Here is a 26,851-nt window from a genome sequence, read left to right on the forward strand (position 1 = left end):
AAAGATTATCTAAATAGGCTCAAATTTCTTAAAACCCTCTCAGTCCCTTCTTCTGGTTGAACATCGTCAAAAAATCAAGAACCTCTACACTTTAACCGATAACCCTAAGTTAATAATTAGGCTGGACCTATCCACATGCATGCCATTACAGAATAACAAAAGAAAGTTGTTCAACGTTGAGTAGAAATTTTATTGTCCAAAATTTTATATTGAGATACCAACGTGCACTAAATAAAATTGTATATGATAAATCGACAACTTCACTGATGTTTGAGGTTTTTCAGCTGTTATTTCGAAAATCGTGTATTAGTCGGAAAGCATGAGCAGGATAGGTAACTCTAGTCGACTATTGTAAAAAAGTGAAAGTGTGTTGGTTAAATTTTTAGACTGAGATCTAGTCTAGCATTAGCAAGAATCTAGATCTGGATCTAGATCTAGAGGTTATATTTAGTTAGGCCTAGAATCTAGATCTAGTCCTTGGTAAATAATTTTAAAAAAGTCTATCACTAACTTTGGGTCTATTTTTATTTGTTTAATTTAAGTTTAACAGTCCGAAATATTCCGTTCAAATAAGGCAGAGAGTTCAATCCAAAAGCCAAAAGAAAAGTGAGATAGTGACACAGAGGCTACTCTACTCAGTACTACCTACTAGATTTAGATCTAGACTAGACTAGAGTTAACTAGAGAATCTAGTTACTCTAGTAGTGTGAAAAAAAGGGTGTCTCATCAATCTTTGGTTGTTATTTTTAAAATCACACTACTCTAAAATACTATAAATTATAAATTAGTATACATTTGTGCCGTTATTCATCAAATCAAAGGGTTAGATCTAGGCCTACATTTATACATTTCTTTAAAAAAAATTGTGCTTTGGTTACTCATGAGATCTTTTACTCAACTGACTTTTACTCTTTTACATATTTATTTTGGCCACCAAAGCTTTTATGAAAGAAAGCAAATTACTTTAGTTTTATTTTCTTATTTTCAGTGCATTTAAAAAAAGCTTGCTATTGTTATATTTCAATTTGTTTGATTTTCTACTTTTTCAGTAATTCATAATCTATATCTACCAATGCTGCAACTAAAAATATTAGCTTTAAAAAACTATCAGTAGCTTGTGAAAGATGGGATGGTTAAGTTATCCTCTTCTCACCCTTACCCTGCGAAAGCAGCCCTCTGTGACGACAGTTTACAGACATCAGCTACTAGATCAAGTAGATCTTGTTACTCCCCTTAGTTTCAAATCATTTAAAAACTATATTATCTGCCCTTAGCCTTCGCTAGATCTACCGGCTCTACGATTGTAAACATTCTCGTGAATCACAGCTCAACTGATCACGTCTGGCTATTTATCTACCCTTCTGTTATTGACTATAGTAATCAATAGTTAGCTCATTCTGACTAGCTACAAAGCCTATCAGATTAAAAATAATTTTTGTGTAACAGTTTCTAAAGATAATTTCTGTAAAATAATAAACATTAAAATATTAAAAGCCATGCAATTTATTTTTAAAAGGTTGTTGCTTTTTATAATTTACTTTAATTTAATCGCTAAAAATTTAAATCAATATAACACTTGACAAATTCATATAAAATAACTGGCTGTCCCGGCCAGGCCCTGAACTGGCCTCTGTGAAAAACCTGGGTTTAGGAAACATTACTTTTTAATTAAATGTCTATATGCAAATATGGATGTTTTAGAAAATTACACATAACTCTAAACCTAACTCTGACTCTAAACTTAACCCTAACCACAACCAAACATAAACTCGAACTTAAACTCAACCTCAAACACAATCTCAAAAGCAAACACCAACACATAAAAAAACTAAAACATAAACCCTCACCACCACCTAACACATAAACATAACCAACCCTCACCACAACCTCAACCACTCTTAAATTATGAAATGAGGTCTTAAGTAGTGATAAAATAAATAATAATTAGTAAAGAATGCAGCTGAATTTAGCCAGGTTTACAATTAATGGTAAAAATGAACCCAAACCGTTCAGGCATTTGTTTTTTCATAAAAGACAAAGCCTCAGACATAGTTTGATTTTTTTAATCTATCATGTTTCGTATTTGGTGGTTTTACACTATATTAAAATATGTGTGATTAGTGAAAACCATTCATATACGGTATTGCAGAAATTTGATAAGCAACTTATTTCATCCTTGTTGATTAAAGAAGAATTGAATACTTAGTTATTAGTAAATATTTGTATTGTATTTAAACTTGTAATTGGTGTATACAGGCTTATCATATTTTGCACCTGGGCCTTCAGTAAAGATTTTGTGCTAGATCACTTACACATGTGTAGTGCTAAATCACTGTTGGGAAATTTTACTTCTACTTTTATAACAATTAACATTTATTTCCTCCTCTTTAAAGCGAACCAACTTGATGAGATATGGATCCCTCATACAAACCTGGTTTGGTTTCTGCCACACTATTTTCAAAAAATAAAATTTCTGAGACTCGTAACAAGACTTTGGATAATCTCTTCGCAGCAAAAAAATCTAACAAGATACTTGCTGGGACTTCACCTACTACTTCTGTAGCTTTTGTAAGTAGTATTTAGACACTTGTTAAAAATCTACATAGATTTAAAATAATGAAATTATGATAAAATGTTTTGTGTGTGTGATCACGTTAAATGTGTAAAGTTAAAAAAAAAAATAGATATTTTTATTATTAATTTTTAAATATTTTAATAATCTTTTGGTTATAATAATTAACAGTTTATATTTATAGTAATTTATTTGGAATATAATTGTTTTTTGAATCAGACTGCAACTTCTTCAAAAGCCGACAAAGCAGATTTGAATAAAGAAAATGGAACTAAACCAGTAAAAAAGAAAAAGTTAAAAAAGAAGAAGAAAGCAAATGCAGCTTTGGGTATTCCCATGAACTCAACTACAGTGCCATTTGTCAGCACACATCAGGCTTCTATCCTGCAAAGGTAATCATTCTTTTTGATGTTGTCATTGATGATATAGTAGTAAACTTTCTGTTTGATGTTGTCATAGATGATATAGTAGTGAACTTTCTGTTTGATGTTGTCATTGATGATATAGTAGTGAACTTTCTGTTTGATGTTGTCATAGATGATATAGTAGTAAACTTTCTGTTTGATGTTGTCATAGATGATATAGTAGTAAACTTTCTGTTTGATGTTGTCATTGATGATAAAGTAGTGAACTTTGTTTGATTTTGTCATTGATGATAAAGTAGTGAACTTTCTATTTGATGTTGTCATTGATGATATATTAGTAAACTTTGTTTGATTTTGTCATTTATGATAAAGTAGTGAACTTTCTATTTGATGTTGTCATTGATGATATAGTAGTAAACTGTTTGATTTTGTCATTGATGATAAAGTAGTGAACTTTCTATTTGATTTTGTCATTGATGATATAGTAGTAAACTTTGTTTGATTTTGTCATTGATGATATAGTAGTAAACTTTGTTTGATTTTGTCATCGATGATATAGTAGTAAACTTTGTTTGATTTTGTCATTGATGATATAGTAGTAAACTTTGTTTGATTTTGTCATTGATGATAAAGTAGTAACTTTGTTTGATTTTGTCATTGATGATATAGTAAACTTTGTTTGATTTTGTCATTGATGATATAGTAGTAAACTTTGTTTGATTTTGTCATTGATGATACTGTATATATGTTTTGTTTGATATTGTCATTGATGTACAGTAGTAAAATTTCTGTTTAATGATACCATTGATGATATAGTAGTAAATGTTCTGTTTGAAATTGTCATTGATGATATAGTAGTAAGCTTTCTGTTTAATTTTTTCATTGATGATAATTTAATAAACTTTGATGTTGTCATTGATGATACAGTAGTAATTTAAAGTTATACTACATGTTGTCATAGGTAGTACTTCTGGTAATAAATGGGTTCATTTTCTATTTTATAATATAGTTCGAGAGTAAACCTTGTAAATAAAGTGAGAAAAAAACCTCATTTTGATGTACATTAGACCATTATTGATAATACTTGTGTATATTTCACATTTCAGTTTTTTAGTTTATGATGTACACCGTCTGATTTTGTTAACCTAGGTTTATTCTCGTAGAGGTTGCTGGTGTCTGACTTGCTCGTTGATGGACAAAGGTCCAAATAGTATGACCTTTAAAAAAAAATGGTGTGTTTTATCCCAGAGATTTTGAATTTAAAATATTTGACACATTTATTTCAGGGATTCTGACATTAAAATATTTGACACATTTATTTCAGGGATTCTAATGCAGGGAACAGAGTGGGAGTAAAGCGCAAGCTTCAAAATGATAAAACAGATGACGATGAATTCGAAGGCAAACGTCCAAGGAGAGACAGAAAAAGAGACAAAATGGCTGACAGTCGGACAATATTTGTTGGAAATTGTCCTCTCTCAGCTGATAAAAAGGTACACTTGGTGTTGTTCAACTAATTTACATTCATAAGGTTGAAAATAGTTAATTATTTTATACTGCTGGCTTTTTGTACTTAGATTTAATGCAGGTGTTAATATTTGATTTTGTGGCTATCACTTACACAATGATTAATCTAATTACCAATGTGTTTGGGAAGGCCAAAATAATTTTTTTCTAAATTTAAATTTTTCTTTTTTTTTCCTTTTGTCAGGTCCTGAAGAAATTATTTAAAGAATATGGAGATATAGAAACAATTAGATTTCGATGTGCAGTAAGTGAATTATATTATGTTTAAAGTAATAATCAAAGCAAGTAAATGTTTGCTGTTGTAGTTTTAATTAAAATTGATTATATCTTTTATTTTTTATTAAGATTGCTAGTAGCATTTCAATATTATGCATAGTTTTTTTTCATATTATTTGTACTAATAAATATTACCTATTTTTCAAAAAAAAAAATAAATTGATCTAACCTAATAAAAATTATTTTAGCCTGCAGCAGAACCAGATCTACCCAGAAGAGCTATCGTCATCACGTAAGAGATATATTTGGTTTATGGATAAGCTTTACGTCAATTCTTTCTTTCGGTGTTTGTATTAAAGTTTTTTGTGTGTTTTAGTTGTTTGAATTTTTACTTTTGTAATAACTTTATACTGGTATCTCAGAGGAGGACAAAGTTTTCATCTTAAATTTATTGCAGGAAAAATTTCCATGAAAAGTGCAACAATTATGTAGCATATGTTGTTTTCAAAGAAGAAGATTCTGCTAAAAAAGCATTGGAAAGGTTGTAAGAGTTTATAAATTATATTTTTACTTTAGAGTTAAAAAAAATATTTTCTTAAAAAATGTATGTTAAAATTATTTTCTTAAAATTGTTAATTAAACTTAGAACTTTTTAAAAATGTGTTTAATAATGTGTTCACAGGAATGGTTATGTACTGGATGGTTTGCACTTACGAGTTGATATAGCTGCCATGTTTAAGAAGGTTTGTTTCAGTTCATTTGTCCTGTATAGAACAGTTCCTAGTTAATTTAATTTTTTTTTAAACCTCTTTGTAAAAAAGGGATTTTTTTTAAATCTTGTAAATTATGTTTTCAGCATGATAAAAAAAGATCAATATTTGTCGGAAATTTGCCATTTAGTGAGTATTCATTCTTAAGCTTTTAGCTGCAATTTTAGATTAGTGAAGTTAGTTAATGAAAGAGTTCGCCTGAATCATAAGATGAATTCATGATAAGGAAATTATAATTTTTGTCTGTTTGAAATGATTTTCATGTTATTTTTCCACTTGTGAAGCCATTACTGAAGAAGAATTAAGAGACCATTTTGAGGACTGTGGGGAAATCATCAACGTGAGAGTTGTACGAGACAGACAAACTAATTTGGGGAAAGGCATCTGCTATGTACAGTTTGAGGTAATAATATATTTGTATATGTATGTGTATGTATAATATTTTGTTAGACTTGTTAGCTTCAATTGGGATGAACCTAACAAGAGCAACAGAGATCTCTATTGTTTCATCAGATGAAGGATATTTAAAGTCCTGAAATTTTAACACCAATAGGAAAAAACACAATCAGACTAACTGCTGCTGAAAAAAATACCTGAAACTTTTAAATAACCTGTACTAATTAAACAATTATTTTTCCTTTAGCTGTATACGATTATTAAAAAAAAAATGCATTTTAAATTGAAACATTTCGCTAAATAATTTTCTAAATTTCCTGAAGTTCTTAATAATAATTAAAAATTTGGCTGTGTTGAATTTAGGTTTTTCAGTTTCCTTATTTTTTAGGGTATTTTCTTGTGCTAGAATTTTTTTTCTCATCAATAATCTAAAAATATTTTCTGAGCATGGTGCCAATAAATATTGTTCTATCTAGTCTAAAGATTCTGTGAGCTTGGCGCTGAAGCTGAACAAATCAGAACTCCAGGGCAGACCAATCAGGGTGATGGTGTGCACAAACAAGGAAAAGAAAAAAAAGCCAAAGAAAGTCTTGAAAGATGAGGGACAGGAGGTATAGGCTTAGAAATTTTTTTTATTGTATTTATTAAGCATTTGTTGTATTATACCCTAAAGATTAGTAGGTGAAGTAGATTTAATCTATTTCCATGTCTGTGTTAATAGAATTTGTTTTACTGCTTAGCTAAAATTCATTATTTAATTAATTAAATGCTCAACTTTTAAAAAAAATATTTTTAAAGTAAAGTTTCTTACCTTCTTTTTTTAAATACAAGTACTAAAATATTTATTTTTTTTCAAGTGAAAAATGTTTAATAAAAACATTTAAAAAATCACTTAAATTTTTTTTCTATTTGTAAAACTAGGTGAAGAAACAGAAGTCAGATGACAAGCCAAAGAGGATTGCTTTTGCGCCTAGCAATATTTCTAAAGTCACATTTAAGGCTAAAATGCAGGCCAAAAAAGACAAGAGATTCAGAAAAATCAAGAAAAAAAAGGAGAATTCCAAGAAATCTGATGGTCTGACATCAATATTTGGACCAGTTGCCCCCATCCCTACCAAAAGTAAAATTAACAAGGCAAAAAGTGAAACAGGAAGTGGAAAAAAATCTAAAAAGACCACAGGCGGACACAAAAAACTGCACCAGAAAGGGAGCTCATTCAAGGGAAAAGGAAAAGGGGGGGAAGACTAAACGTTATTTCAAATAAATCTTACTTTTTTGTTGAATTTTGTGTGTTTGTTATGCTAAGATATAGATATGAACTTGGTTTGTTCATCAAATATTACTATTGTTATGCATTTTTTTGTGTCTGTTGTGAATAGAAATCTTTTGTCACTCACGCATTACTTTTGTCTTGCGTGTTTGTTGTGATAAATCTTTTATCAATCAAACACAGTTACCACCAGAAGTGAATGGTAGTAGTAGCTTAACTTATCGGTCTAAACATTTGAATTCATTGAGAAAAAAACTATTAATAAACTTTGTTTAATTCATATGTATAAAGTACACAAATGTTTAGATGTAGGCCTATGTATGCATACAAATTAATACATGTACACTCTCACATACATATAGCCTACATATACACATATATAGATATATATAGATATATACAAACAGAACTTGTGTTATTGTTATGAGAGGTAATTTTGAGTTATTTTGCCCCAAAAATAACACTTTTATTTTTTAGAAAATATTTTCTCAAAACCATAACTTAAAAAAAATCACTTTTTAGTTGTTTTTTTTTTGCAATTTTTTTGTATTATATTCTATGTTAGTTACAACTTCATCACTCAAAAAAGTCCTAACATAATATTCAATTTGGGGGTTTAACCTGGGGGGGGGGTGTCATCCATAAATGACGTCACGAAATAAAGGCTAAAACTGGTTTTCTAACAATGCAAAAAAGCGACTTCACACCATTTAAGCTCCCTCCCCCTCATCATACTCCGTCACAAAATTACGGACCCCCTCCCCCCACCCCCCTACGAGTGTTACGTCATTTATGGACGACCCCCCTGCCTTTAAGTCCCTCTCCCCAGACAAGCAGATGTCCTTGTCCCCTGCAAGTCAAGTTTTGTGCCAGTTAGTCCGCGACTGTTTATTGATTATTCACAGTTGTCCAGTTGTTGGACGACCCCATTATCCCGCTAGCTATGGACGCGCTAGGATGGAGATGGCACCGCTCCGTCCAGAGGCGTAGCCAGAGAAGGGAGAATGTAACACTATCTCCGATGAAAGTCTGCTTGCCTCTGGCTCCCTTCCTAGAAAAACATGTGCGTACTGAGATTAGAGTTCACAAACTACTGAAGTCCTTACAAGAGAGATGATGATATCATAGCCGTTCCCTTGGCCACACCAGATTAAGGAATACACAGATTATCACACACACGATGAGAGCTCACTATGAATCCTAGAGGTAGTGAACCTACAAAAAATGTCATCTCCCTTAAAGCTACTGCAGCACTTTAGTTTCTGCTCACGGTCTCAGCATGCAACCTACTCTTAACACGAGTCATGACATTTAAGATCTTACTCGTACCGCATAGAAAGCACATTTATTACCCCCCCCCCCGAAGAAAGTCCACCGCCCCCCCCGCCCGAAAATTTCAAGTGCCCCCCACCCCCGGAGAAAAAAGTCTGGAAGAAACACTGCCCCTAATCCACTTAAAAATATGTCACACTTCAGCCGAAAATACGCCCAAAATTTTCATTTTTGTAAAAGGGATGTAACCAAGTTTGTAACAGAAGGCCAAATTTATTAATTGAGTTGCTTCCCTTGATTTTTACGTCTTGATTATTTTTGTATCTGATCTCCTGCCCTCTTAGTAAAATGAATAAAATTTTTTTAAAGGGGATATAACAAAGATAAAATGAAAATGCTAACATATTACTTGAGTACCTTCCCTTTGTATGGAAATTGAATGGTCACTATTATTAAGTTTTGAAAATTTTAACACATTTCGGATGAACGTTAGATTTGAATGTAAACAAAACCCCATGAAAATACGAAAAATTCAGTTTTAAAAAACACTCTTTTAAAATAGAACAGTGTGATTTCTCACTTTCTTATTAACCCTTTCTCTTTTCATGCATCAAATAATAAATCAAAATTTATGCCAGGGGAAATAGCCAAAGAATACTTAATTTGCCGATTACTTTACATGAGTAGTCTCGCTTTGAATATAAACTTTTTTTAACGAACATTAAATTAAAATGCAAATAAATAAATAACCCCGAAGTACGAAAAAAAAACAACCTTTAAACAATAAGCAACAAGACATTTTCAGACTTTCTTCATCACCAATCACCTATATATATATATCAGTGGCGTAGCGAGGTCGGGTGTCACCCGGTGCGGCACTTAATGGTGTCACCCCCCCAGAGGCGTAGCGACCCTTCCCGGGGACAAATTTTCGATTTGCACCCCCCTCAAGTTTTTGATTTGCACCCCCCCCTCAAACTTTCGATTTGCACCCCCCTCAAGTTTTCGATTTGCACCCCCCTCGAACTTTCGATTTGCACCCCCCCTCAAGTTTTTGATTTGCACCCCCCCCTCAAACTTTCGATTTGCACCCCCCCTCAAGTTTTCGATTTGCACCCCCCCTCGAACTTTCGATTTGCACCCACCCTCAAGTTTTTGATTTGCACCCACCCTCAAGTTTTCGATTTGCACCCCCCCTCGAACTTTCGATTTGCACCCCCCCTCAAGTTTTTGATTTGCACCCCCCCCCTCAAACTTTCGATTTGCACCCCCCCCCCCCCTCAAGTTTTCGATTTGCACCCCCCCTCGAACTTTCGATTTGCACCCACCCTCAAGTTTTTGATTTGCACCCACCCTCAAGTTTTCGATTTGCACCCCCCCCCCTCGAACTTTCGATTTGCACCCCCCCTCAAGTTTTTCTCTATGTATTTTGCTATTTTTTGCCTTGGTGTCACCCCCCTAAATGGTGTCAGCCGGTGCGGTCCGCACCCCCCGCCCCCCCCTCGCTACGCCCCTGATATATATATATATATATATATATATATATATATATATATATATATATATATATATATATATACACACACATACATATACATATTATCTCAATATCCAATGAAGAGCATGTTCTATTTTAAGAAACAATCCTGTATGTTATTTTTGCAAGGGTGTGGTTGTCACGCCCGCCAATATTTAAAATTCCGGAATTTATTGCTTGTAATTACACGCGGGCATGCACTTTAACACATGCATATACACGCAACAAGCATTCCATTATTAGGTTTGTTTACTGTGGCCCGTAACCAATCAATTTTACTTTAGCAACTGTGGAGCAGAAGGCATGATGGGACATTTTTGTGACATCATTTGTTGACAATGCTGGGGTTGAAAATAAATAAATAAAATGCCCGATTAGACCTGGGGCATTTATTTTTCATTTTGTGGGTTCGAAATCGAAACTTAATTTAAACTAAACCGGGAGTGATTTCCCTAAATTTTCTCGAATTTTTCCCACGTTTTCTTTAACTTGCTTTCGTCTCTGTTTGTTTGTCTTTCCAATCAAATCTTGCGATCGAAATTTCTGGCACTTCCCAGTTAGCTAGCGCGCTGAAATTTTCAGGGAAGCTTTGTTTTGGATGACAATAGAATATTCAATTGTTATTATTACTAAATTGATCCATGGAAACATTTTATTGATCATTTTAGACCGCTATATAATTGTACAAAAAACGTGGGGAAAAAGGGACATAACCCAGTGACTGTAATTTTAAGAAAACAAGGTTCGGTACTCTCCCTCTTTGCTTACTGAGTAGTGTTCACGCGGTGTTTGTGTACAAACAACCGTAACAACTGGTGGCCAGTATGAGGGAGACGATGTGGTCGAGTGGTTGGGCACACGATTGCTATCCCACTCGACACGGGTTCAAATCTATGTGCTCTAGTCAGTAACATATTCATACAACGTGTTTTTTACGAGTTGTCTTTTTACGAGACTTTAATGCTATACAACTTTTACGAGATTTTAATGCAAACAAACAGACAAAGACTAAAAAGTAGAAAATAATAATCATTAAAAAAGTTTTTAAAAACCCACGTTTTCTGATTGAACTAAAAAGTAGAAAATAAATGCTATACATTACAATAATGCAAGCGATCACTCTACTATAAGCGATCAAAAACGTGGGGCGCCGTGATTTTCTTACAGTTTCTAATACTGTTGACTCTCTACAAGTTCCCTAATAAAAGTCAATAGTATTATCTAATCAATAGTAATATAACTTTTACTTCGGCGCCCCACGTTTTTGATCGCTTATAGTAGAGTGATCGCTTGCATTATTGTCATGTCTAGCATTTATTTTCTACTTTTTAGTTCAATCAGAAAACGTGGGTTTTTAAAAACTTTTTTAATGATTATTATCTTATATAAAACAACAGGGGATGGCAACTCGGGATATAGACATGATTTTTAATCCATTTTAAATATTTAAACTTTAAAAAAATAGGAAAAAAATCTCGTAGACAAAACAATTGCACACCAAGTGAACTCCAAATAAAATGTCCATAATAGTACGGAATATTATTAGTACTTTATAAATTCACATGCGTTTTTGAGAAATCGGAAATAGCGAAAATTACTACATCCGGTCAACGGAAATTACTCAAAATTTTACAAAAGGCAGAGAATTAGATATTTTACTTACATGTGAAATTTCATTTATCTATCTGAAATAGTACTCAAGTTACCACTTCCGGTTATCGGAAATCGCTCAAAAGTTGATTCGGATCTACGATTTTAATATAATACGTAAATATGAAATTTCATCAACCTAGCTGTTCTCACGTTATCGTGTTTACAGACACACAGACACACACATACACACACACACACACACACACAGACATACGGACAAGATTGCAAAACTATGTTTTTCCGACTCAAGGAGCTGTAAAACGTCGAGATTTGTAAAAATCTCATTTTTTTAAGCACGGTTAAAAGACTTTCTGTATACTTTGTATTTACGAGAAAAAAAATTATTCAATGCTTTAAGTACATGAACATCATTTGGTAATTACCGACTTAAAGCAAAACCAAAAGAGTCTACAATTGTACACAAGTCAATGTGCTGTTTGAATTATTCGTTTACAATATGTACAATCCTAATATATTAAAGGCGACATATTTTCCGGGGCTAGCAGTATCTTCAGCAATATAATATGGAAAACTTAAAGATACGCACTGTTCTTTAAAATAATATGTTGGATCTATTAAATGTATAAACTAAATTAAAAAAAAAACCGGGAGTGATCTCCCCTAAACTTTCTCGAATATTCTTATATAAAATAACAGGGGATGGGAACTCGGGCTATAGACATGATTTTTAATCCATTTTAAATACTTAAAGTTTTAAAAATAGAATAAAATCTCGTAGACAAATTAATTGCACACTAAGTGAACGCCCAATAAAAAAGCGCATAATAGTGCGCAATATTATTAGTACTTTTAAAATTTACATTAGTTTTTTGAGAAATCGGAAGTAGCGTAAATTACTACTTCCAGTCAACGGAAATTACTCAACATTTAACAGAAGGTAGAGAATTAGATCTTTCACTTACATGTGAAATTTCATTTATCTGTCTGAAATAGTACTCAAGTTATAGGCTTTTGAAAAATTCAAAGTAGGAAAAGTACCACTTCCGGTTATCGGAAATCGCTCAAAAGTTGATACGGATCTACGATTTTGATAAAATACTTATATATGAAATTTCATCAACCTAGCTATAACGGTACTTAAGTTATCGTGTTTACACACGGACAGACAGACACACAGACAGACACACAGACATACGGACAAGATTGCAAAATTATGTTTTTCCGTATCAGTGAGGTGTAAAACGTCGTGATTTGTAAAAATCTCGATTTTTTTTTGCACGATTACAAGACTATCTATACTTCGTATATACGAGAAAGTAAAAAGGAAAATAAAAATAAAAGCTTATTCGAATGCAGAAACACTTATTTAATGGAGGCCAGCGAGTTGACGAGATTCCTTCTATAATGTTGTTGACATGGAGTAAAAACGTGCTTTTTAGATTTAGACCGTAAAAAAAAATAAAAAATAAAAACTTAAGCCTAAAATTAATTTAGAAATTTTATATTTTTAGAATAAATGCTATAAAAGTTGCAAATCCAGAGAACTTGAAAATAATTTGTTGAGTTTAAGGCTACATCTCTATTTATTTTCATCAAGCCTAAGTTTAAACCGGATGTTTCACTTTCGTAAGACAAATATTGATTGGCTGTACAGTAACTTAGTGATCGATAACTATTTGTTTACAAAACTTTGCAGATCAAGTTTTTAAATAACAATGCAAATTTAAAACCCCATGACCGAATTTTCTATTTTTAGCTTACAATGTGTACAATAAAATCTATGCCGGCCTATCCAATAGCAGGATGCCATTGTTTATGTCGCCATTACACGTGAAAACCAAATTGTTTTTCCTTTTTTTTAAAATTTTATTTAGTTACCGAAAATATTAAAAACATCAAATACGTCCAATCTTTAGTAAAGTCCAAAAATAACCAGAAAGACAGGATTTTATAACCATATTAATTGTAACTACGCCGTGCAAGATTTTTAAATTAATTTATGCACCTCTCAAATACCTTTGAGACTTTTCTCGCTCGTGTCCATTAAGCAACAGAAGAAGTGCTTGTTTTTGTGAAAAGAACGATCTAGAGAACATATAAGTAGCAATACAACTGTCACATGCAAAAAAAGAATGACGTCACCGCATTGGGTGACTCCATTTAAGGGGGTAACACCAAGGCAAAAAATTACAAAATGTACAGGAAAAAAATGTTTTCTGTCAGTTACATTAATGATTAAATTGAAGTTAAATAGGGGGGGGGTGGGGGTGGGAAGGGGGTGACACCAAGAAGTGCCGCACCCAACATAGCGACGCCACTGACGTCATGTGAAAGAAATAGAAAAATATGATGAAACACTGTTAATAAAAAGTTTAAACTTCGGAAAGTACACAACACTAATGGCGGAATTGGTTGTAGGATAAAAAATAAAAATAAAAATCGAATGTCGAAAATAATATTGTCTTCTATAATAAGATTCGCTTCCCAAATCTTCCAATTTTAGATTATGAAGAAATGTACTATTTCATTCAAATTTGATTTAGATCTATAGATCTAATTATCAAGACGTAACGCTGTGAAATTTAAAGGCCAAAGGTGAAAAAATAAAAAATAGGTTAAAAAACAACAAAAATACCATGGAACTGTCGGGTTTTCAACAGAATCGTTAAAGTCACTGAATCAGTGTGTGCATTTAATATTGTGCTGTGTTGACTAATAATGTATATAATTTAAAAAAAAAATTCTATTAAGTATTGGTAGCCTTTGTTATATTAAAGTGTCGGATTTTTAGCTATTTAGTTATATCTTTGTTTTGTCACTAATATCCTTCAACGTGTAGTACACCTAATGTGCTCGTTTGGTCAGGTGTGTAGGGCTAACGGTTTGCGTGATCACAAAAAAGGGGGAGAGGCGGTTTGTTATGGAAACACGTGCAGCGTAAAGTTGAGTAAAAGTAACATAATGACCTCACGTTGATCAGCCGAATTTACCCGAACCCATATAGTCGTTGATAGCTAGACAGCCACAAATGACAGTAAAAAGTTCGGTCTGCAGCATCTTCAATTTAAAATAAACCGGGAGTGATCTCCCCTAAACTTTCTCGAATATTCTTATATAACTTGGAATGTAGACATGATTTTTAATTACTTAAACTTTTAAAAATAGAATAGAATCTCATAGAAAAAAACATTGCGCACCAAACAAACGCCGAAACAAAATGTGCATAATAGTGCGCAATATTATTAGTACTTTAAAAATTTACATTAGTTTTTTGAGAAATCGGAAGTAGCGTAAATTACTACTTCCGGTCAACGGAAATTACTCAAAATTTAACAGAAGGTAGAGAATTAGATCTTTTACTTACATGTGAAATTTCATTTATCTATCTGAAATAGTACTCAAGTTATAGGCTTTTGAAAAATTCAAAGTAGAAAAAGTACCACTTCCGGTTATCGGAAATCGCTCAAAAGTTGATACGGATCTACGATTTTGATATAATACTTATATATGAAATTTCATCAACCTAGCTGTAACGGTACTCAAGTTATCGTGTTTACACACAGACACACAGACACACACACACACACACACACAGACATACGGACAAGATTGCAAAATTATGTTTTTCCGTATCAGTGAGGTGTAAAACGTCGAGATTTGTAAAAATCTCGATTTTTTTTGCACGATTACAATACTTTCTCTGTACTACGTATATACGAGAAAGTAAAAAAGATAGATGCATGACTGCCTGAAATCTCTGACTCTTTATAACAAATAGTGGGTAAAAAAAATAAACCGGTAGTGATCTCCCCTAAACTTTCTCGAATATTCTTATATAAAACAACAGGGGATGGTAACTGGGGATATAGTTATGATTTTTAATCCATTTTAAATACTTAAACTTTTAAAAATAGAATAGAATCTCATAAAAAAAAACATTGCGCACCAAGCAAACGCCGAATAAAAACGCGTATAATAGTGCGCAATATTATTAGTACTTTAAAAATTTACATTAGTTTTTTGAGAAATCGGAAGTAGCGTAAATTACTACTTCCAGTCAACGGAAATTACTCAAAATTTAACAGAAGGTAGAGAATTAGATCTTTTACTTACATGTGAAATTTCATTTATCTCTCTGAAATAGTACTCAAGTTATAGGCTTTTGAAAAATTCAAAGTAGGAAAAGTACCACTTCCGGTTATCGGAAATCGCTCAAAAGTTGATACGGATCTACGATTTTGATAAAATACTTATATATGAAATTTCATCAACCTAGCTGTAACGGTACTCAAGTTATCGTGTTTACACACGGACAGACAGACACACAGACACACACACACACAGACATACGGACAAGATTGCAAAATTATGTTTTTCCGTATCAGTGAGGTGTAAAACGTCGAGATTTGTAAAAATCTCGATTTTTTTTTTTGCACGATTACAATACTTTCTCTATACTACGTATATACGAGAAAGTAAAAAAGCCTTTAAAATCGAGAGGCAGGGTACACAGCGTCCATGCGCGGTCATTCTTTCAATAAAGAACATTTTAGATAGTGTTAGCACATTCAGTGGCGTAGCCAGAATCGTCTCAAGGGGGGGGGGGGGGTTACCCGGGGTCAAACTTTCGATTTGCACCCCCCTCAAACTTTCGATTTTCACCCCACTCATACTTTTTCTATATACCGAGGGGTCTATGGGGGGGTTATGACCCCCCCCCCCCCTGCCTACGCCACTGAGCACATTCACATGGTAAGTTAACTCGCCGTAGAAAAGTTTAACTCCCAACTCCCAATTATTATTTAGGCCTAGTAATAGATGTCACCGAAAATATCAAATCCCTATATTACATTATTAGTTACTGTACACATTGCATGAAAATGAATTAGTAATTTTGCAGCATGTAGTGAGAGGTCACCTAAATTTTTGTGGACGTCCACAATAGGGCAGAGGCGTGGCGACCCTTCCCGGCGCCCGGGACAAACTTTTCGATTTGCACCCCCCTTCAAGATTTCGATTTGCACCCCCCGTCAAACTTTCGATTTGCACCCCCCTCAACCTTTCAATCTATTTTTCCAACCCACTTTGGCGCCCCCTAAGGTCGGCGCCCGGGGACATATGTCCCCCCCCTCGTTATGCTACTGCAATGGGGGGAGGGGAGGGAAAGGGTTCGTTGAAAATGGACGCGTGTGGACAGGGGGTTGGGGGGGGGGGGTCTAAAATCCCAAATTTTTGTTGACGTCATAAATGGATGACCCTATTGGGCTTGTAAGTTGAGCTTAAGTTATCGTTCTCTCTCGCGTTAATTCGAGTCTGATTAGCCAGGGAGAGATAAAAGTTTTCGAACTAAATCAATTGTTGTGAACGGGATTCCCATTGATAACAAAAAAACATGGCGGCTATTTGCTATTGAGACAATTTTAAACATCATGTGAATACAGGCAAGTAAGAAATAGTATGTACGTATTATTGAAAACTTGTCACCGAACAAAGCCCACCAATCGCATTAGCAAACGGAGAAAGTTGGAATAATATGTACTGGTAGAAACTGGAAGAAGTTAAGTGGTGGGAAAAGTCTTAAATGTTACATACAAAATACTTAAATCAACATTAACAGATTTATTTTAAGCAAATTAGATAAAAAAAGGCAATCAACGTAATTATTATACAATTATTTATGCTATAAAGTTGTAAATTACAATTCATATAACTATAATTAAAAAAAAACAACTATTATTAATAATTACTTCCCTTGACTTTCTTCCAATATCAGCATACTGTGTAGTGTAAATAATACACCTTGGTTTTATATGTGTGAGCTAGTTTTCTAGTAGAATAATTAAATAACTTGATACGTTGTATTTAATATCAGTTGTACACGAATACTATTTTATCATAACAAAAAAAAAAAAAAAAAAAAAAAAAAAAAAAAAAATTAACAAAGAAGACGTTGAGGTGATAAAAACATAGCACAGTTCTCACTTCGTATTATTTTAGTATTTTTAATATTTATAGAACTAGCGTACCCGTCCCCGCACGTTGCCACGGGAATAGAAGAAAGTCTGTCGAAATATATAAGAAGGTTTTCATCAATGCTTTACCAATCCTATATTCTTAGACGCGTGACCTTGTTTTCTAAAAGTGAGTTATTTAAATGTAAGCAATGCCTGCGCTTGGATCATAAATATCGGGACACGGGTTTACCTACACTACCGCATGAAAACCTTGAGTGTACGTTAGTCACTAACAGAAATAATGAGGTAGAACACACTTCGGTGACCACCCATGTGTCAGTGACGTATAGCGGCGCAGTCTGGAGCCCCCGATTACACTACCGCCACCAGAGGCACGGCGTACGTCCCCTGGCTCCTTAAAACTAAACCTCAGCGGCCCATGTGAGTCTTTGGGGGACACGCGTGATTCAATTTCGTGAGCGACTGTAGCGCCTCATCTTATCCATTGTCTATCACACTGTTTAGAACGAACGTAGTCGCCACAGAGCAGACCAGAGTGCCAAATCGCATCCTGCCGGGGCCGACCTTGCGAAACTAAATCCCCCTCGTCCCCCCCTCCCCCCAGATACCCTCCCGGGAGTATTCATCAACACCCCAAAGTTTCATGGCGATCGGATGAACGGTGTGAAACGGTAAGCCCAATAAATATATCCAAGCAATTGTCACATCGGGAACCCTAGTGTCCGAAGACCAACTGTCGGAGCCCTCGTACTAGGATTTTAATTCGCGGGTTATTTTATATGGCCACGGACGCCCCATCCGCACCTTTTAATTGACCATAAAAATTAATTAAAGTATAAAAACGTTGTAATATTTGTCTCTCTCTCTCTCTTATATATAAACACATACACACAAATATATATACATGAACATAATATACATACACACATGATATTATGCGTCATTAACCATGTTTTCAACCCCCCCCCCTCCCATTTACCTGACGTAATTATTGAACAAGTTTCTGACAATGTCTTTAAATCGAGGCAGGCTATTAATAGAAAACAAATTACCTAACCATTTAAACATGCAGCGTGGAATGTCAACCTTTCAATAACCAACTCACTTTTTTGGGTGTAGGCTTGACACGCCCCGAATTGAGGGCCAGTTTAGCGAGATTAAGATTCCCATTGGAATGAAATATTTGTAAACACATCATAAGCTTAATCGTAGGATAAAGGGCTTTCGACCGAAGAGAGTTTAAAAAAAACTAAGCTGTATTGAAAATGTATTTTAAGTACTGATCTAGTTAGTGTCAGTAGCGTCATCAGAAAGGGGGCAGGGGGTGCGGACCGCACATGGTGACGCAATTTAAGGTGTGACCCCATTCGGGGTGTGACCCTATTTGAGATCTGACGCAATTTGGGGTGTGACATCATTTGGGGTGTGACACCATTTGGGATGTGACATCATTTGAGGTGTGACATCATTTGAGGCGTGACACCATTTGAGGTGTGACACCATTTGAGGTGTGATGACACCATTTGAGGTGTGACACCATTTGGGGAGTGACACCATTTGAGGTGTGACACCATTTGAGTTGTGACACCATTTGAGGTGTGACACCATTTGGGGTGTGACACCATTTGGGGTGTGACCCTATTTGGGGTGTGACACCGTTTGAGGTGTGACACCATTTGACGTGTGACACCATTTTGGGTGTGACACCGTTTGGGATGTGATACCTAATTGAAAATTCGTAAAATTTACAGTCAAATAATGTTTTATTCAGGGAATTTAGTTTTGTTGGTGGTATGTTGTACCTCTCCATCATTTATTTAAACATACCACCAACAAAACTAAATTGCTGGTGTGGGTGGGGGTGACACGCCAATTTACCATACCAAACGACACCCGACTTAGTTACGCCACTGGATACTATTTGAAATGGGATGGCGAACGTGTTGTATTTTCGGCTATGACGAGACCCAGGAATTCAACTACGTCACAAATTACGGGTATATAAAAAAAGGTGTAAACATCAAACTTAGAACACGTGACCCTAGCAGCGATCTTTGGATACGAGAGTGTTTACTTTAGCGTAAACTAAAAGCGGTGCGTCTAAAACCGAAAGTTTACTTAAAAATTGCTGCGCATATAAATAGAAATATCGTGTTTCATCATAGAATTGAAGGTAGGCGGAGACGCGCCGGTGAAGAAGTTTATTTTTAATTACTGGTGGACTTAGGGGTCGTCCATAAATGACGACCCCCCCCCTAAAATGACGTCACACCTCAACCTACAACCCCCCTCAAAATTGCAGTTGAATTTTTTTAAAACATCGATATTTTTCCAAAATCTTGTCTAAACTATTACAATTTATTAAAACAGTTATCTAAAACGCGAAATAACGTCTAAAATTCGTTTTCTAACATTGCTTTTTTATAATGCAAAAATGTGACGTCGCAACATCTGAACCCCCCCCCCCCCCTCATCACACATCGTCACAAAATTACGGACCCCCCTCCCCCCTACGAGTGTGACGTCATTTATGGATGACCCCTTAGTTGTGTATTTTATTTGAGAATGAATATGTGAAACCTATACCCAAAACCATTTTAAAAAAATTATTGGATTTTTACTACAAATACTCAATGTAAACTAAAAGTATGAACATTAAAAGACAAAAACTAAATTTACATTAGTTTTTTTCACTTTTATTGAGTAAAATGTTCGATTTAATTAAATTTAAAGTTTGCTTTTGCCAATTTCGACCAGAATACTTAATATACATACTGTCGCTTTTAGACTAGTAGTTTCCAACCTTCTTTGTGCTAAGCCCAATTCATTCTAATGACTCCACCTTAACCAGATGCTTATATTTAGATATTTAAACAATGGAAATCCATTTTAAAAGATTGAAACGTTTACTAAAGTAAATTGAATGTTAGATTTTGGAAGAAATAAGTAGAAAATCATTGAGCAAATATAGCTGGCATATTTTAAATAATGTTTAAAAATGCTTCTCTTGTTAAAATTTTATTTGAAAAAAAAAAAAAAAGAAATCGCGACATAAAATTTTAACAAGAGAAACATTTTAACTAGTAGAATTTTCCACATCATCATCATCACTCCTTTATGGCCCCTGGGGAGCAAAGGGCTGCAACCACACATCTCCAGCGGACTCGGTTTTGGGCTGCTCCTCTGATCTGTGCCCATGAGAGCCCAGCTGTTTTTGCCTCTTCCTCAATCGTTCTCTTCCATGTTTTCTTTGGCCGGCCCACCCTCCTTTTCCCCTGGGGATCCCAGTCCAATGCATGTTTTCGTTTTCTTTTCTTAACGTGTGTCCGATCAATCCCCATTTTCGGGCCTTAATATCTTTCTCTATTGGTTGTTGCTTTAAAATTTGCCACAGGTCTTTGTTTGTTATCTTGTCTGGCCATCTTATTTTGAGTATATGACGTAGGCATTTGTTTACGAACGCCTGTAGCCTATCAGTATTAGTCTTCGTAACCCTCCAGGTCTCCGAGCCATAGAGTAGCACTGCCTTCACATTCGTGTTGAAAATCCCAATTTTGCTCCGGAGTGACAGGGCCGTGGACCTCCACACTGGGCGCAGCGAGGAATTTTCTACATAGTGGGTTCCTAACTCATGTTAGGGAAAGAAAGGCGGCTGGGAATTGTGCTGACCACACTATGCCTTCATTGAACAGATGAACTCTACTTCATCTTCGTCTCAAACGGGGAAAAAATGATGATTTGTTTAAATATAGTAAGGTCATTGTACTAGACGCATATAGGCCCCTATATCTTAGGTCAGGTTTAAATTTAGTTTCAAGTTTTCCAATTTGGTTCAGCTACTAGGTTTTGTTAATGATTCAAAAGCATTTCTGAAGTCTCGAATAGCCCCATCCCCCACATTTGATAATTGAACTCCTTCCGATCCCCCCCCCCCCCCCACACTAATAATTAAACTCCCCCACCTTTTGATAAATGAAATATTAATATAAAATATTTAATAAACGAACCCCCACCACGCCGTTTTTAATGATTGAACTTCCCCGACCCCCGCCCCCACAATAAAAATAGAACACCCCATCACCCCACTCCAACTTAAATAATTGAACTCCCTCCAACCCTGACCTTTGATAAATGAACTCCTTCCGACCCCCCTACCCCACCCCAAATTAAAAATACCCCCCCACCCTTCATCAATAATCGAGCTTTTCCCACCCATCATCTTTAACAAATATACTCCTTCCACCCCTCCCACAATAATTATCAAACAACCCCCTCCCACTCCACCTTCAATAACTGACCCCCCCCCCCCCCGGCCCTCCAGTGAGACGAGAACCTAACAATTAGGAAAACACCGATTTCAACAAACAGTTCCACTGATACATCACGTGACCACATTGGACCCTTACCTCACGAGAAACAAAGAAGCAGAAGGAAGGCTACGGTACGAGACTTTTGGTTATTACTTTTTTTTTTTTTTACCTTATCCAACTTTCAGACCAAAACACATGTTATAGACAACCCCCCCATCCCCCCCCCCACTCAATAACTATAAATAAAACAAAAGTACACGAGTATATCGAGATAAAACTTGTCAGTGTTCCCAGCACTGACCTGACGAGACAATGAAATCACATGTGAAATCACATGTCTGATTAGAGAAAATACAGTGTCATATTTTAACATTGGCTTGTCATTCTGGTTTTTTTAATGTGTTTGTTTTTGTTTCGTTATCTTGCGGCCGATTTTTTATGCTACTCTTTATGTGTGTGTGTGTGTGTGTGTGTGTGTGTGTGTGTATGAGAGTAGGTGTATGTGTATGTGAAAGTGTGTGGGTATATAGGTATGATATTGTATGTGTGAGAATGAGAATGAGGGTATGTGTGTGTATAGATGTATAAAAGTGTGAGGTGTGAGAGTGAGGATGCATGCGTGTGAGAGCGTGTGTTTGCGTGTATGCGAGTGTGTGTATATGAGTGAGGGTGTGTATGTGTATGAGAGTGTATTTATGTGTGTGTGCCTGAGCGAAGGTGTGTGTATGTGTGCGTGAGAGTGTGTGTATATGCGTGGGGGTGTGGAAATGATAAGAGAACATTCACATATGCCTTTCACGTATGAAATTATACCTTCGGTTTTTTTTTCTATAGGTCAAGTTTGACGTCTAATGAAGGATTGCTTATTACTAATTAAAAGAATGCATTAATTAATTATCATAGAGGCCAACACGATACGTCTTTCTTTAATCTTTCCCCCTAACACGGCTACAGGACAATACCCCCCTCCCGGACATTCCCTCCCGGACATCCCCCCGTATTTACCCCCCCCCCTGTCAATTACCCCCCCCCCCCCCATGCATCCACTAAGATAGAATCCTGATTCAAACTCCCACTCTATACCAATAAATTACCTTAATCATAACCTTAAGAGAAAGACGAAAAACCTAAGAATTCCCCTCACCCTAAAATTAACCCAAAACCAAAGCCATCTCTAGACATTGATTTAAGCCTAATCCCGATCCTAACATTAACACTAACCATAACACTAGCCCTAACCCTAACTCTAGACTTAACCCTAACCCTAGCCGTAACCCTAGCCCTAACCCTAATTCTAGCCGTAACCCTAGCGCTAACCATAAACCTAGCCCAAACTCAAATCCTAGCTCTTACCCTGGCTGAACCTTAAGCTATAACCGGGGGGGGGGGGGGGGTAATTGACAGGGGGTAATTACTCCGGGAGGAAACGTCCGCGCGGGGGGGGGGGGGTTAATTGACGGGGGGTAATGCTCCGTTCCCTCCTAATCTGCCCCTTATAATACATTACTTGCTTGTTAGTCATCGTTACATAAAAAATATTCCCATTCACACCACAAAATCTGCTCTTCGTTCTACATTCCTCTGCCTAATATACCAACAAATCTGCCCCTTACATGGTCAAATAATCCAGTCAATGTGCCCCATAACTACATATCTGCCCGTGTACATAATCTACCCCTTATCGAGAAATCTATTTAAAACATCACCACAAAATTAAGCCTTCCCTCATCCAAAAATGTATATAGTTTTTCTCTAGCTTCTTACACTCTTAATCTATACGCGACACCACCGAACCAGCACTTAATTACCACAACACCTACCACCATCCTTTACACCATAAAACCTATGACAGGGAAAAACATATCGTTATTAACTACAACTGCATACATCATTGTACAAAGTCATCATAAAATAAAAGATTAATTAAAAAATGTATGCAATATTAATGACTTTCGTGGGAAAACGTCCGAAAAATGTCCGTTACACATTACTTATACGACATAGTTGCAATCTAGTCCAAATATATCCGTCTGTCTGGGAAAAAAAAAACTTCCTTGTCGGATTCTTGTCTATTCCCCCAACGGTTATCACGTACTGGAGTCTTTCTAATGATTGGTTCTAATAATAGGCTACTTTCGTTTTGAAGTATGCGTTATGTCGTGGCTGGGAGTGGACTTGTGTCAGATGGTAGTCCTAGCAGTAACATTTTTTTAAACAAAGTGACCGCTCCTTCTGAACTGGGATTTTTTTTTTTTTTTTTTACAGGAAATTATTTTTGTTTAAATTTCTTACGTGGCGTGGTAATTTGGGACTAGTTTATGTGGGTGAGTGTCTGTGTATGTGTGTGTATACGCTAGCGTGTGTATGTGTGTGTGTGGTATAATTATAACATAAAAAGCCTAGTACAACTATTAGAACGTTTATTGAACTTTGTTCGATAGCTCCCCCCCCCCCCCCAGTGGAGTGTGCGTGGGAGGTGGAGAGATAGCACATATAATTTGGACACATAATTGTAACATACTATATCTCCTACAACAGTATAACAATCTATATATATATAATTCTCTTCTTGGAGACGTTAGAAAACAAGCTGCAAGCGCGCCTTGCAGTCCCCTCTCTTCCTCTCTATCACTACCGCCCCCACCACCACATGGTCTGGTGAGCTGTGGTTCACGCTAAATGCTTACAATCCGGGTTTAGTGACGGCTATTAGGGGCAGATAATTTAGTTTGAAACTATTTTAAACTTAAGAGGAGGTAACTAAGAGGAGGCTGCTTTCACGGGGGGGGGGGGTGTAGGGTAGGGTTTGGGGGAAAGTGGGGTTAGTGTTTTAAAGCAAATATTTTCAGTGGCAGCATTGGTACTGTCGAATTCACAAATTATGAATTACTGAAAAGTAGAAATTAAAACAACTAAATAGCGGCGTATGATATGCCGCGGGTCGGCTCGTGAATATAATTATCTTAGACCCCCCCCCTTCCCCATATTAAATAACATATCTAACAATCCAACCTTATCCCACCGGCTACGAAACGATTTGGTCTCTCAAATACATAACTGAAATCATTTTACAGAAAAATCCCCAGTTATAAAAAAACCCTCATTTTTGCCCCCCCCCCCCCCCCACCCAAGGACAAGCGTCACGGGGGTCGGCTTAGGAAGCAGAGTGTCTTCCTGGCATCTCTTCGTGGTAAGAAGAGATGCCATCTCCTCGAAGTAAGTCTACTGCCCCCCCCCCTTCCCCGAACGAAATGGAATTTATAAAGAAAATATATACTTTTAACAGTGTTCACCCCCCCCCCCCCCTCCCCGGAAAATTTAATAAAAAATTCGGGGAAAACAGTTTTAGTTTTACGAAGAAAATCAAAGATAGTGTTATTTAAAGTTACACTACCTGATATAAAAAAATGTGTGTGTGTGTGTGTGGGGGGGGGGGGGGGAATGGAGGTGACATGGTCACGCGGGAGAGCGCCTGATCGTTAACACAAAAGTCCCGAGTTCGGACCCTCGGTGGTAGATGAGCCTTGTTAGCAGGGACTATGGAAGCTAATCAAGGAAAACAAAACAGACTGAATTAGGAGTCAACATTCCATATGGTTCATACCATGTTGACACGAAATACTTCATTATGTTGGAGGCAATCCCTTGCAATCTTACAATAAAAAACGAAGAAGGAAAAGAAAAACACAATGTAACAAGATCCATAGACCCACCAATCTAACAACCCCCCTCATGTTATTTTATAATTACGCGCTATCCCTCGGTACCCAATGCGTAAACAAAGCTTAGAAACAATTTTTACGACGTTTGAACATAAATACATAATCAGCAGTGTCTATAATTATAATCAGGTCACATGACTCAAAACACCCTAAACCACGTGACTAGAGCAAAAGTTGCCTTGTAACGTCGGCTGATGAGAGGAAATGACGTAGCACACACTGTTTTTGTCACTGTCTGTCAATGTCGTGTTTATATGGGCAGAGGATGAGATAAGGGACGACAATCCTTGTGGGTTTGTTACACGGATTTGTCTCCCTTTGTGCGATCCTGTGCATTGCAGCAGTTCAAAGACAAGTGGTTTATTTTCAAATCGTAATCTCAAACCCAAAAGCCTGCATGCATAAACAATTTATAAGACATTCAAAGTACGAAACGTGACCATGAAAACTTTACTAAAGTTTCTTGGAATAGCAGCGAACATACCATATTGAGGCAGTTTATCAAGGGCAGATGTGATTTCGAATCGTGCAACCCCGAGACAATGAGTTATCTCACACAAGTTTAAATCTGTATGTTTAAGAATTTTCGCGCCTTCCTTAGCATTAGTCAGTGTATCCCTTAGTCCGCGCCTTCACTGTTAGAGAGCACCAAACCACACCTCCCTTAGCCTGAAACCCGCACCCCCCAGCTATAAACTCTCAACTCCATTAGCGCTAAACCCGCCCCTTCACCCTACATAAACCCGAAACTCCCTTAGCCCTAAACTTGCCCCCCCCGACATAAATCCACACCTCCCGTAGCACTAAATCCGCCCCTCCCCCCCCCCCCCCCCGACATATACCCGTAACTCCCTTAGCCCTAAACTTGCCCCCCCCCCCCCAGCTTATAAACCCGCAACTTAACACTAAAACCGCCCACCAGCTTATAAACCCGCAACTAAACACTAAAACCGCCCCCCCCCTCCCAGCCTATAAACCCGCAACTAAACACGAAAACCGCCCCCCCCCCCTCCCAGCCTATAAACCCGCAACTAAACACTAAAACCGCCCTCAGCCTATAAACCCGCAACCTAATTAGCACTAAACCCGTACCTCCATTAGTACCAATGCGTACCTTTTTAGCCCTAGACCAGCACCCCCATAGCACTATCCCCCCCCCCCCCAGCACTAACACCCTACTCTCAACACGAGAAATTCCCACCCCCCAGTTTCAACACTTCTGTCACAGATAACCAAACCTAGCGCATAGTGTAACTATCAGATACATGACTTTGTTATTTCGCTTATCGCCCCTTTAGATTACAG

General features: G+C 36.2%; 1 protein-coding gene across 2 annotated transcripts; it reads left to right on the forward strand.

The window, feature by feature from the left end:
* Positions 1–313: 313 nt before the first annotated feature.
* LOC131933445 (RNA-binding protein 34) lies at positions 314–7,129 on the forward strand. Of its 2 annotated transcripts, none has more exons than XM_059290215.1 (12): positions 314–332; positions 2,394–2,568; positions 2,792–2,964; positions 4,262–4,430; positions 4,649–4,708; positions 4,929–4,972; positions 5,138–5,221; positions 5,363–5,423; positions 5,537–5,579; positions 5,735–5,853; positions 6,323–6,457; positions 6,768–7,129. In XM_059290215.1, the coding sequence occupies exons 2-12, from the start codon at positions 2,413–2,415 to the stop codon at positions 7,092–7,094; spliced, it is 1,371 nt and encodes a 456-aa protein (XP_059146198.1). In that variant the 5' UTR covers positions 314–332; positions 2,394–2,412; the 3' UTR covers positions 7,095–7,129. The 2 variants fall into 2 exon arrangements, with proteins under 2 accessions (XP_059146198.1, XP_059146197.1); XM_059290214.1 differs by lacking the exon at positions 314–332 and adding an exon at positions 342–480.
* The last annotated feature ends 19,722 nt before the right edge of the window (positions 7,130–26,851 follow it).

Source organism: Physella acuta, unplaced genomic scaffold, assembly GCF_028476545.2.
Source record: "Physella acuta isolate Inbredline_101_S28 unplaced genomic scaffold, ASM2847654v3 ptg002509l, whole genome shotgun sequence".
NCBI lineage: Eukaryota > Metazoa > Mollusca > Gastropoda > Physidae > Physella > Physella acuta.